The sequence below is a fragment of the Orbicella franksi genome, chromosome 12, assembly GCF_964199315.1.
Source record: "Orbicella franksi chromosome 12, jaOrbFran1.1, whole genome shotgun sequence".
NCBI classification, from domain to species: domain Eukaryota; kingdom Metazoa; phylum Cnidaria; class Anthozoa; order Scleractinia; family Merulinidae; genus Orbicella; species Orbicella franksi.
This window is the reverse complement of record NC_138156.1, coordinates 7,465,769-7,478,260: the sequence shown is the minus strand read 5'-3', so window position 1 is coordinate 7,478,260 and position 12,492 is coordinate 7,465,769. Positions and strand designations below refer to the sequence as shown.

The 12,492-nt window shown below is 39.2% G+C and overlaps 2 protein-coding genes and 1 pseudogene across 2 annotated transcripts; all 3 read right to left on the bottom strand.

The window, feature by feature from the left end:
• Window positions 1-2,756: 2,756 nt before the first annotated feature.
• Window positions 2,757-5,223, bottom strand: LOC145464457 (5'-tyrosyl-DNA phosphodiesterase-like; annotated as a pseudogene).
• On the bottom strand, window positions 5,216-8,636 carry LOC145464456 (5'-tyrosyl-DNA phosphodiesterase-like). The gene has a single exon (XM_081448368.1). It carries the CDS (start codon window positions 8,633-8,635, stop codon window positions 7,586-7,588), a length of 1,050 nt encoding a protein of 349 aa, XP_081304494.1. The 5' UTR covers window position 8,636; the 3' UTR covers window positions 5,216-7,585.
• Window positions 8,637-8,669: 33 nt separating this feature from the next.
• Window positions 8,670-12,488, bottom strand: LOC145464449 (5'-tyrosyl-DNA phosphodiesterase-like). Its single transcript, XM_081448358.1, has 2 exons — window positions 9,296-12,488; window positions 8,670-9,129 (listed from the first exon to the last, which is right to left on the bottom strand). Exon 1 carries the CDS (start codon window positions 12,038-12,040, stop codon window positions 10,751-10,753), a length of 1,290 nt encoding a protein of 429 aa, XP_081304484.1. The 5' UTR covers window positions 12,041-12,488; the 3' UTR covers window positions 8,670-9,129; window positions 9,296-10,750.
• Between the last annotated feature and the right edge of the window lie 4 nt (window positions 12,489-12,492).

The following is a 12,492-nucleotide window of genomic DNA, read 5'->3' as shown; positions in this document are numbered from 1 at the left end:
CAAAACTTGAGAGCCAGGCATAAGAGATGGTAAATTTATATCTGTTTACAATTCAAACAGAGTATTTTGATGGCAGTGGAGCGTGACATGGAGCTACGATCGCGTTTGTAGAAAAATATATAACTATCTCAAGTTTTTTAGCCTTTTTAAAAGTTGGAGCAGTAGGAAATGTGCTTAATTGCAAATGCTCGTTTGTTCAATACAGATAATCGATCGCCTAAATAGCTAAAGTAAGTTCCAGATGTTTAAAATATTTCCGGCCGCCATATTTAGTTGACCACGAAGGTAATCCAACACGGCGTTTCCGTACTGTGGGCTCCGTAAAGTTCTGTGAAAAATTTATACGAATGTCTTAAGTTTGGGAAAACGCAAAGACCTAACACTAAGAAAAATAATGATCTTCTTTATCTATTTCTTGACTTTATCCACTAGTACTGTATTGGTGTTGTATTTATTTTTTTATTGCGTGACATTGAAAACGATCAGTATTGTATTTTTCCCGTCATAGATACGATGCAGATTCCTTCGCAATAAAGGCTGCGAAAGAGACTACGAGATAAATTAATCAATTTTGAAAACATGAAGCATTTATGAATTCACCAAAACCTAACAGCCCAGATCCGCGCGTGGCTTAAGTTATCTGGATCAATTCTGTAACAATTTGAGAAACAGATCGCCCCATTCAAATTAAAGTTTACTGAACTTGAGTCGCAATACATGTAGGAGACTTCGGCCATTTATGACTCTCTTAAGAATTATGAAATCCTGAAAAATATTCCGAATTTAGAAAGTTTAGGACTTAACAAATACCGACAAAGAAAGCATTCGTTGTAGTGGATCTAGATGGATCTTTCTTCAGTGGATCTAGGTGGATCTTTCTCGACACCTCCATTCTTCGAACCTCAACTCAGCGAACCAATTCATTGTTAGTCTTTTCCTTCCCCCAGAAGTCAAAAGCTGTCGTTTTAACACTTTTATAAGTCCAAAGCTGTCATTTTAAACCTTTTATAGTAGGAATTAGCAAGGAGTGACAGGCCTGCACAACTTCTAACAATGGAAACTTTTGTACCATGTAATATATGACCCCTTTATAGTTTTGCTCTTACGAGTATGTCTTTTAGGGATTTACCTCTTTTATAGGATATTAGTGGTGGCTCTTTGAAAATTTGCCGTAGAGGAGGCTGATTTTGTATCAAGTGCCATTTTTCCATTAAAACATTTTTGAGGTTGGGCACTGATGGTTGATATTGTGTTACAAAAGGCAAGAGTTCTTTCCGGCTTTCATGTTTTTGTCTTAGCGCCGATTCCCTTTCTGTGAATTTAATATCTGAAAGGAGTGTTTCGATCAGATTTTTTGGATAACCTCTAGCAAGGAGACGTGATTTGAATTTGTAAATGTTCTCTTCAAATGTTGCTCTTGAAGAGTTAATTTGTAAGAGTCTTAGAGCTTCGCCCTTCACGAATCCCTTTTTGACACCCGGTGGGTGGCTAGAGGAAAAATGAGTGTATTGAAAGGTTTCAGTTGGCTTAAAGTGTGTTTTTATATCCAGGATGGATTGATCTCTAAATCAAGTTTAGGACTTAACAAATACCGACAAAGAAAGCATTCGTTGTAGTGGATCTAGATGGATCTTTCTTCAGTGGATCTAGGTGGATCTTTCTCGACACCTCCATTCTTCGAACCTCAACTCAGCGAACCAATTCATTGTTAGTCTTTTCCTTTCCCCAGAAGTCAAAAGCTGTCGTTTTAACACTTTTATAAGTCCAAAGCTGTCATTTTAAACCTTTTATTAGTAGTGTGACACATTAACCATGCAGAGGTAATGATAAACTTTTGGTATTTTGATATAGCGCCCCTATATGTCAGACGCCCCTATATGTCAGACGCCCCTATTTGTCAGGTAGCGTTACCAACGCCGTTCAATAGTTTGATTGCCACACTGTTTTACCGACGAAACTTCATACTTTTCCACCTTTACTGGGATTTGACTCAACTGGAATAACAACGGACATCTGTAAACAATTTGTGACTGCTTTCCAACGTAGAGCAAGGCTATAAAATAACAGAGCTTTGTTATCGAATCCTAACAACATTCACCACGATCTTCGCCCGCCATTTTGGTGTTTCCGTCCGATCCCATAATCCTTCGGTGAATCTGATAAATGAATACTTTTGACCAGCAGATTCCCTTTCTAAAGGAGTCGGTTATTTGCGCGCAATTTCGAATCCAACATTGTCAATAGCAGCAAGAAACATGGAATGATTTGTCCAAGTTCAAATGAGTATCTTGATTGCTTCGGTGAAAGAAAGGCAAGTCGCAGAAAAGTAAGTATATCATAATTGTTGCTCAACATTATAGTTAGCTGCTCAATCTTTGAATCGAAATCAATGTTGTGGCTGAAGAAATTTCGTTGTTATATTTATTTCGCGATCACTGAAACACAAGAAAAACGTTTGTTCTCCTGATTTTATTAGCACCCGTAACAAGGAAATTATTCACACGCATTTCCTATGTATGAAATGCTTGCATAATAGCTTGTTAGTGTGCTTTTTGAAGAGGTAACTTAAAGTTTACACTGAATTGATTTGAAGCTACAGATCACGCTCGATACACTTCACTACCGCATTGCCTACATACTGCTCTTTATTCTTTACAAAAGAATACACTCCCGATCAATTGATTAATGACAAATAATGTTAATTCTATCGCTATTTATAAAAATATTTAGCTTCAATTGCTTCATTGCAGAGCAGAGGGAAAAAAAAGGCAAGAATAGCGGCCGTCAATCCGAAACGAACACATTAAAGCAGAAACGGAGGTGGCGCAGACGGCAGCTGAGTCCTGATTAAAATTCTTGTTATCTTTGATGTGAACTTTAAATAACATCTTGTAATTCTGGAGCCTAAATTCATATCTTTTTGAATTGAAAATAAAACCTTTCACTGTCCGGCATGAAACTGCAATTTTTGTCTCGATCCTTTGGCGTGGTTTTAAATCGTTATAAATAATGACCTATCTGTGAATATTTCATTTGTGTACTTTTCTGATGCCCTTTGCTCTGTGATTCATTTTGTCTGTAATGTGTTTAAAGTTACTATCCAATCGTTACTTTTTAGCTATCAGACATCTAGTTAATTTCTTGTGAATTATAAATAGACGGCTATTTCTGTCCTGTCACCTGATAAGGGGGATCAGAAATTCTGAATCCTTTTAAGAATTATAGGTAGATGACCGTTTTGTTCTGATAAGTTATGCAGTGGGGGATCAGAATTTTTGAATCCCTTTAAGTCATGTGGGATCAGAAATTCTGAATTGTTGTAGAATTATAAATCGACAGCTCTTTCTATCGTGTTGGCAGATTTGGTGGGGGAGGGGTATCAGAAATTCGCAATACTTTTAGAACCATGAACAGATAGCCGTTTTTGTCCCGTGAAGTGATGGGGATCAGAAATTCTGAATGCTTTTAGAATTATAAGTAGATGACTGTTTTGCTCTGACGGGTTGTGGACTGGGGATCAGTTTTTTGAATCTATTAAAGTCTTGGGGGATCAGAAATTCTGAATCCTTTTAGAATCATAGATAGATGACCGTTTTATTCTGATAAGTTGTGGGCCGGGAGATCAGAAAATCTGAATCTCTAAAAAAGGAAAGCGCGATGGGTGCACGATCTTTTTTACATTAAATTGTACATTTTGGTGAAATTGGATGTATTGTCCCTGGCGGACTCCACTGAACACTTCTTTTTCTCCTTCCAATAAGCCAAAACCAATCGGAAACACAAACTTTTTCGGCATCAAATACCAGTACCCTTCGGAATTGTTCCAAATTGGAATGCCACATTTTAGTTTGGAAGGCGTTAATGACTGCCGAGGTATGAAAAAACAATAGTTAATCCTGCTTTCTACCATCTCTTCTCCTGGCCTCAGTTGTTCAAAAGATGGATAACACTATCCACAGATAACTTGCTACCCAGTGGATAATTGTTGACAAAACAAACCGCACTTTCCACTGGTTTGCAATTTATCCAGTGGATAGTGTTATCTACCTTTCGAGCAAACTGGGCCTGACAACCACCAAGAGATATCTATTTACCCATTCACTAATGCTTAATTAACTTTTCCCACCCGGCTGGTCTATCAAAATAAACCTCACTTTCAGTTTGTGACTTTTTGCTGTTGTCATGTTTGTGTTCAGTTTTCTGTCCTAGTTCTAAGACTGTAAAAAGACCAAAATGATCGCTGGCCAGAATACCAGACTTTGTCACCTTATCACCAACAATTCTCATCTCTTTAACTTCTAAGTCTGACAGTTTGCAAAGAACACGATCAAGCCGGGCTTGATAACTAGTTGCATTTACGGACTTTTTTAACACTGAGGTGAATGGTGTCTTACTTCGATCCCAAGTGTACCCATTATTATCAGTATTTCCAGGAATTGACAGCCAGGCATCAATCCATGGCGATGGCAAAATAATATCACCATCAACTTTATCTTCAATGTTCAAATCACCCATAACACAAATATTGTCATAGCCAGAAATAATCTTGATTGACTCTTAACTGTTCTTCGCGTAGTTTGGTGTTGAAACCAGAGTGCACTAAGTGCGTAGCTGCAATGACAAATTTAGCACTCCCCGATGCAGAAGAACTATGTGTTCCTGCTACAACAATTCTACGTTGACGCGGAAAATCAGAATACTTAAACGGGTAAACTTGCCACTTCTCAACAGGATATGAGCTCAAAAAAGCAAGTTCCGGCCTCTCTTGTTTCGTGACGTTGGGTAAAATCAAATGATATCGCGAAAACCAGCGTTGGTCTTGTAAAATTGCCAGATTGCCTCGAGTGACTTCTTGAAAAGTCACAAGATCTGGCTCAAGATCTTCCACGATTTCGCCAAGGGCTTCCATTCTTTCGCGCATCTTTTCAGTAGATCTCCAAATGTTGAAGGTGAGAATGCTTATTTCCATTGGCCTTTTATTACCAAAGAATAAACTACCACCAAAACGGACATTTGTAAAAGAACGAAGAATGAACAGAACAATAAATATTATTGAAAGAGCCAGCATCCAACCTCGAACTCGAGGCGCCTTTAAAGAAGCCTTGGAAGCCATGTTCATGTTTTGCAACATCATTCTCATCCCCAGAGCCGCGCGTCCCTCTTAACCAGCGAGGCCATTGGCACTAGGAAAGGGTGGCACTGGTGGCGTCCCCTACCGCCCCCCCCCCCGGTCCGGGCCTTGAGCCGCCTATCCCTGTAAGCTAGTGGGCCCTTGGCAAGGGGAAAGGGTGGCTCTAGACTAATTTCTCTCGTTTCTCTTGAAAAGTTTTGCTTTTTTGTTTTGATTTCTGTATAAAAATGTTAGTTCTAATTGTCTGATGGAAGTTGAAAAAAACTGGCTCAAGTTAACGGGAGAATTTTTGGTAATGTACATCCTCCATAAAATTAAATGAGGATGCGTTACTCCTTCTGGACTTCATTAACAAAATCAGGTATAGATACAGTCTCGAAAAATTTCCTCCTGAGTAAGAAAACAATGCCTCTCCTCTTAAATATCAAAACGTCCGAAATTTTCCTTGCAACTGTTATTTCTTTAATTTGTCTCGTTTGTAATTGCTAAAAAATGTAAAAAATATGTTAATATCTTAAAAGTTATACTGTAGTGAGATTAAGTTTAGATGTCAGAATTAATTTGTTTAATTTAGTGATTGTAAAAAGAGTGACGATTAATAATTGCATGTGTGTAAGTAAATGTACTGTAATTAGTGTAAGGTGTAAGTACTTTTGTTGTAGTCAGTTTCTATTGTAAGTATTGTAAGATTTTTGTGTTGTAATAACAATAAAAAATGTTCTTTATTAAAAAAAAAAAAAAAACCTTCACAACCAGGGCAGGAAAAAAAATCCCTGAAATCCAGTCGCCAACTGGGCCAGTATATTTCAGTTTTCAGTTGTCCCCACTAAAATAATACTTGCCCAATATGTGCACAATGTTCATGCCTTATCAATTGTGCGGTTCCAGAAAATATCCATACTCCCCCCACAGAAGGGATTGGAATTTGTTGGGGGGTGGGGGTTCTATGAGACCAAAAAATTTAAAGAAATGTATGAAGCTTAACTGGAATTTCTGGGGGGGTGGGGAGGTGGGGAGGTGTTAGAAAAAATCCCTTCCGTGGGGGAGGTATGGATATTTTCTGGAACTACACATTATGTACATCATTTACTAAGTACTGTCTATGATCAATGATAGACCGAAACAAAATGAGCTCACTTAGGTGAAGATACTGGACAGTGACACAAATGGATGTATTTTAAATTAATCTATGCTTTCAACTCATTGTTTTGCTCATCTTTAATGAGAGTTTTGCGGCTAATTTCACTTGCCCACTGGACCAACAAACTTCCATTTTCACTTGCCCAAGAGCAAAATTGACATGCCCTGCCATAACGAAACATATGAATGGAACTTCCAGTCAAAATTTCTTATCATGTCTTCTGCTTCATAAACTTTGTAAGGTCTGTTCTTGGTGCTCTGGGCAAATGCTTTATTGATCAAACAAGGATTGAATCACTGAAAATCTTTGTTCAAGAATATAGCCAATCAAATCATGTGCCTCCAGAGCCAAGGTCCTACCAGCTTAGGTGGAACAGGCAGCTTAAGAAAAGAGAATAATCTTTTGCTTTCCATATGTATCATATGGAAAAACAAGTTTTTTCAGAAAAATTATTAATACTTTATCAGAGGTGAAATGTTCTCCCCTTTTTTCCAATTTCACTTAGTTCATGCCAAAGTATTCATTTAAGTTTATTCCGCAAATTTAACTGTCGACACCTACAAACTCTTATTAAGACTGTGATACAGTAACACTTAAATATGTTCTTACAACTTTCACACTATAAATTAACATCTTGACTGTTATTTTCCCTACTTGATAATAGACTCAAGATGACTTCAAAATGTCGTTGTGGTTGCCAATTTTCCCATGTTCCTTGATGAAATAATATGTAACTGTAACAGTATCAGAAGGCAAAAGCAAACAAGAAGAATGTTTGTGTTAAACCAGTATCTTCTTCTGTGGGCGTGGCTCAAATCTATTTTTACCCCTACAAAATTTCTCAGTACCTAGTTATATGCCTGGGTGGAGAAAGCTAGGCATTGTGATAGTAAAGTGCCTTGTCCATGAACACAACACAGTGACCCTGGCCGGGGTTCAGTTCTATAGCTCAACTCACACACACTGTCAGTCCAAAATGTCACCCCTAAAAAGAACAAATTTCTTTCAGAAAACGAACTTTAAGAAAGCTTGTGCCTAAAGCTATGCTTCTATAACCTAATGGCAATAGAAAACCTGGCTAAAGCTGTTGATGACAGGAGAAAAGATAATTTACATTTTGATAATTGAAATAAACAAGTGAATTTCTACAGTGTTTTTTAAAAATATTCTCCAATTTCTTCCAGTTTCTTCTCTTGGGAATCCACTTTCCACTTATTTATTTCTGGACACTAAATATAAGTTATTTACCTACAGTTGAATCACGTTATCTCGAACTCAAATCATTTTCACTTTCTTCAGCTTTCTTCAATCATTTATAAGCCATCTCGAACAATCTTTTGTTTTCTTTGAGAGTTTAAGGTAGTAGGATTTACTTCAATTAACTTTTCCCACCCAGCTGGTCTATTAAAATAAACCTCACTTTCAGTTTGCAAGTTTTTACTGTTGTCATGTTTATGTTCAGTTTTCTCTGCTAGTTCTATGATGGTAAACAGGCCAAAATGATCGCTGGGGAGAATACCAGATTTTGTCACCGTATCACCAACAACTCTCATCTCTTTAACTTTAAAGTCTAGCAGTTTGCAAAGAACACGATCAAGCCGAGCTTGATAACTAGTTGCATTTACAGTTCTTTTCAGCACTGAGGCAAATGGTGTCTTACTTCGGTCCCAAGTATACCCATTACTATCAGTATTTCCAGGCATTGACAACCAGGCATCAATCCATGGCGATGGCAGAATGACATCTCCATCAACTTTATCTTCAATGTTCAAATCACCCATGACACAAACATTGTCATAAGCAAAAATAATATTAAATGATTCTTTTAACTGTTCTTCGCGTATTCTGGTATTGTAACCAGAGTGTTTTAGATGCGTGGTTGCAATCACAAAGTTAACACCCACTGATGAAATAGAGCTCTTTGTTTCTGCTAGAACAAGTGTGCGATTAGAATTCTTGAGCTGGTAACCTTGCCATCTTTCGACAGGATACGAGCTCAAAATAACGACAAAATGCCGCTTTCCTTCTTGCGCGACGTTGGGTGGAACCATGTGATGTCGCGAAAACCAGCGTTGTTTTTGCAAGATTGCCAGATTTTCGTGAGTGACTTCTTGAAAAGCCAAAAGATCTGGCTCAAGATCTTCCACGATTTCCCCTAGGGCTTCCATTCTTTCCCGCATCTTCTCATCAGAAAACCAAATGTTGTAGGTGAGCATCTTTATTTCCATTGACTTTGTACTACCGAGGACTGAATTAATACCAAAACTGATGTTTGTAAAATCACGAAGAATGGGCAAAACAATAACAATTACTGAAAGAACCATGATCGGACCTCGTACTCGAGGTACAGTAATCGAAGCCATACTTACCGTGGCGTCTGTTTCTGACAGAAATCGCCAGGCAGTCCTAACTCGTACCCAGAGCCCGCCCTCCGAGATAAGGGCTTACCTGGGTAGAGGAGAGGGAGGTAAGAATATGGGAGCAGCGGAGTGGGGCCGGGGGAGGGGAAGGGTGGTGAGGGCGTGGACGGAGAGGAGGAACGCGTTCCTTCTCCCTCGCCTCCCCAACTTCATTCCCGTTTATGCCTGCAAGGCAAGCTGTACCTTATAGTTCAACAGACAGACAAAGAGAAACATAATGAGAAATAGATTCCATTGTGAATCATTTGCCGGAATAAAGGATACCCTGAATAATTTGTTGTCATCTCCTTGACTCCAGGGTAGGTGGGTGAAAAAAGGTATCAGTTCAGATGGTCGTTGAATTTTTCCAAATTTAAGGCCATCAATGTTTAAGTACCAAAAATTATACTATAATGGTGCAGTTGGAAATTGTAAAAATTAAAAGGAATTGTATGCTACTTGCCTGGAAAACAGGGTGAAAAGAATTCTCTACTTGCACAAATCTCATTATACACCTCTTTTAACCCCCCCTCCCCCCCCAAAAAAAAATTGCATAGGCATTGTTTTAGATTTCTCTCGGGGCATCTTCATGTCCTGGGAGAAATTGGAAACGATGATAGAAACTTTTGGCGGGAGGGTAAAAGAGGTGTATTATAGGATTTGTGCAAGTAGAGAATGGAAAGCTGTATACCCTAGAAGTCTCTTTTACAGGCTAGAAAATATAAACTTATGAGTGTTAGGAACATGTTCCACTACCAAGTAATGTTAAGCCACAGTGGAAAGGGGGCTAGGGGAGGAATGGTGACATACCAGTACTTGTTTTAGAAATGCACATGCCAGACATCACGTTAAGGCTAATCCAACTTGACGGCTGGCACTACAGCAAAAGGGGAGATTAGCATTACATTACTCCTTGTAATCAGTCCTATAATGAAAGCGTTTAGTTTTTCATCTTGATAATTACAATGGTCCAATTAACTAGGAAAGATGAAACGTTGATAGACATGTATGGAGGCCTGAAATAATCACATACAAAGCTCTCTTGATGATGGACACTTTTGTAAGTGAACAGCTCTACTTAATGAACTCTGTTTGAACTCCCATACAAACTCTGTATTTATCCATTCCCTCCTGTTCGCAGACACCTGAAAGGAATTATTTAGGTCCGACTAAGAAGGGTATGTACTCAAACATAAACTGTATCACTGCATTTTGTTGCTCTGATGCCAATTTTGCTTGCAATTATGATTTGTTCATTACTCATTAAGGGCCAGTCTTAGTTCTGCAGTGTGGGAGGTGCAGTGGCCTCATGGTGTAAATGCGCGTGACTCTGGAGCAAGCAGTCCGGATTTGAGCCCTGACTGGGGACATCGAGTTGTTCTTGGGCAAAGCACTACTCTCACAGTGCCTTACTCCACCTGGGTCTATAAATGGGTACCAGCGAATTTAATGCTGGGGGGTAACCTTGTGATGGACTAGCATCCCATCCAGGGGGGAGTAGAAATACTCCTAGTCCTTTCAAACTGGGATAAGCTCCTGCCTGATGAGCTACTTGGCTCGTAATGCAGACTTTACCTTTAGTACTACAGTAGACCATTACTGCATAATCACAGCATTGCATAAGGCAATAAAAACACCACAAAAATAATTTATGGTGGTATTTTTTCACTCTCAATGTTCATTGTTAGCTGGGAAAGCTCCCATAAGTATCCATCTATCCCTTACACTTTCTGTGGCCTCTTACAAGAACCACTCTTGTAAATATTCAGCTCCAGTTAAGGACACCTTTTTCCCATCATGGTGTCTGCTTACGAGAGCTTTAAATGGAATAAATAAATATTGGTCATGCTATAGACTCATCATTCATGCTACAGATTCATTACTCTCCTAGAGATAGTTTGGGGGCTTATCACATGTCCGTTCTGCACGGGAAGGAAGGACCGCATGACAGGTCAAAAAATTACTGTTTAGTAATTTGCATCTTGCGGCCCTGGGATAACTTCCCTTCTTTAGGAATCCTACTTTCCACCGTATCTTTTCCTGACATCCACCAAAGCTATCTACGTATTTATCCACTCATTACTGCTTAATTAACTTTTCCCACCCAGCTGGTCTATTAAAATAAACTTCACTATCAGTTTGCAACTTTTTGCTGTTGTCATGTTTGTGTTCAGTTTTCTGTACCAGTTCTATGACTGTAAAAAGACCAAAGTGATCGCTGGGGAGAACCCCAGACTTTGTCACCTTATCACCAACAATTCTCATCTCTTTAACTTTAAAGTCTGACAGTTTGCAAAGAACACGATCAAGCCGAATTTGGTAACTAATTGAATTGACAGTACTTTTTAGCACTGAGGCAAATGGTGTCTTATTTCGGTGCCAGGTGTAACCATTACTTTCAGAATTTCCGGAAATTGACAGCCAGGCATCAATCCATGGCGATGGCAGAACTACATCTCCATCAACTTTATCTTGAATGTTCAAATCACCCATGACACAAACATTATCATAAGCAGAAATAATCTTAACAGACTCTCTTAACTGCTCTTCGCGTAGTTTAGTATTATAACCAGAATATGCTAAATGCGTGGTTGCAATCACAAATACAACTTCCGCCGACGAGGTAGAGCTCTTTGGTTCTGCCACAACAAGTGTGCGATTACGTGGAGAAGTCTTTAAGGTGTAAACTTCCCATCTTTCAACAGGAAATGAACTCAAAATGACAACAAAATGCGACTTTCCTTCTTTCGCGAGGTCAGGCGGCCATGGAACCAAGTGATATCGCGAAAACCAGCGTTGCTCTCGTAACACGGCCAGATTGTCGTGAGTGACTTCTTGAAAAGTCAAAAGATCTGGCTCAAGATCTTCTACGATTTCACCTAAGGCTTCCATTCTTTCGCGCATCTTCTCATCAGAGAACCAAATGTTGTAGGTGAGCATTTTTATTTCCGTTGACCTTCTACTACCGAAGACTGAACCTTCACCAAAACTGATGTTTGTAAAAGCACGAAGAATAAGCAGAACAATAACTGTTACTGAGAGAAACAGCAATAAACCTCGTCCTCGAGGCACAATAACTGACGCCATGCTTGTTGATGTTTGTAATTCTTCACCACAAATCGCCAAACTTGTACGCAGAGCCTTCACTCCGAGAAAAATGGGGTGGAGAAGCCAGGGGGTATGTAGACTGCGAGTAGTCTCTCTTTTGCCTGAAAATCCGTAGGGAAGAACGCAAAGAAGAACGCAACATATTAAAGTTAGCAGTCGTGGGAGTTTGCGTGATAAGCGAAGCCGCGAGCCACAAGTAACGCGGGCAACGCTACTCTCACACGTCACGCTCACAGTCATGATTTTTGTGTTGTTCCCCATGAATTTTCGAGAAAAAGATAGACTGGAGGTATGGGGTAGTTCAATACTCAGGAATCGAACAGGAAAATACTCTGGAGCTGTGTGATGGTAACGTCAATGGAAACCTACGGGACCAGATCGAAATGATGGAACGGTCTGAATACTCAGACTGAACACATACGCTTATTACTGATTAACATCACGATGCAATACACAGCGTTTTCTTTTTCTCAGTGGTTTACGTAATCAGCCGGTGTAATCGTCACAAGTTTCTTCTCTTTCTGAAATAAGCGTTTCGTGCATGTTAGTAACTTGTGGTTCGAATGAAATAATGGTTTTTTACATGGGAAAATCGCTGCACGAATCGGCAGCGAATCGCCCATTATCGTCACAATTAGTGGCGTCTGTTAGAAGAAATTTTACTTTTATGTTTAAGAAAAGGATGAATAAAAAGACCAGGTCGATCCATCGAT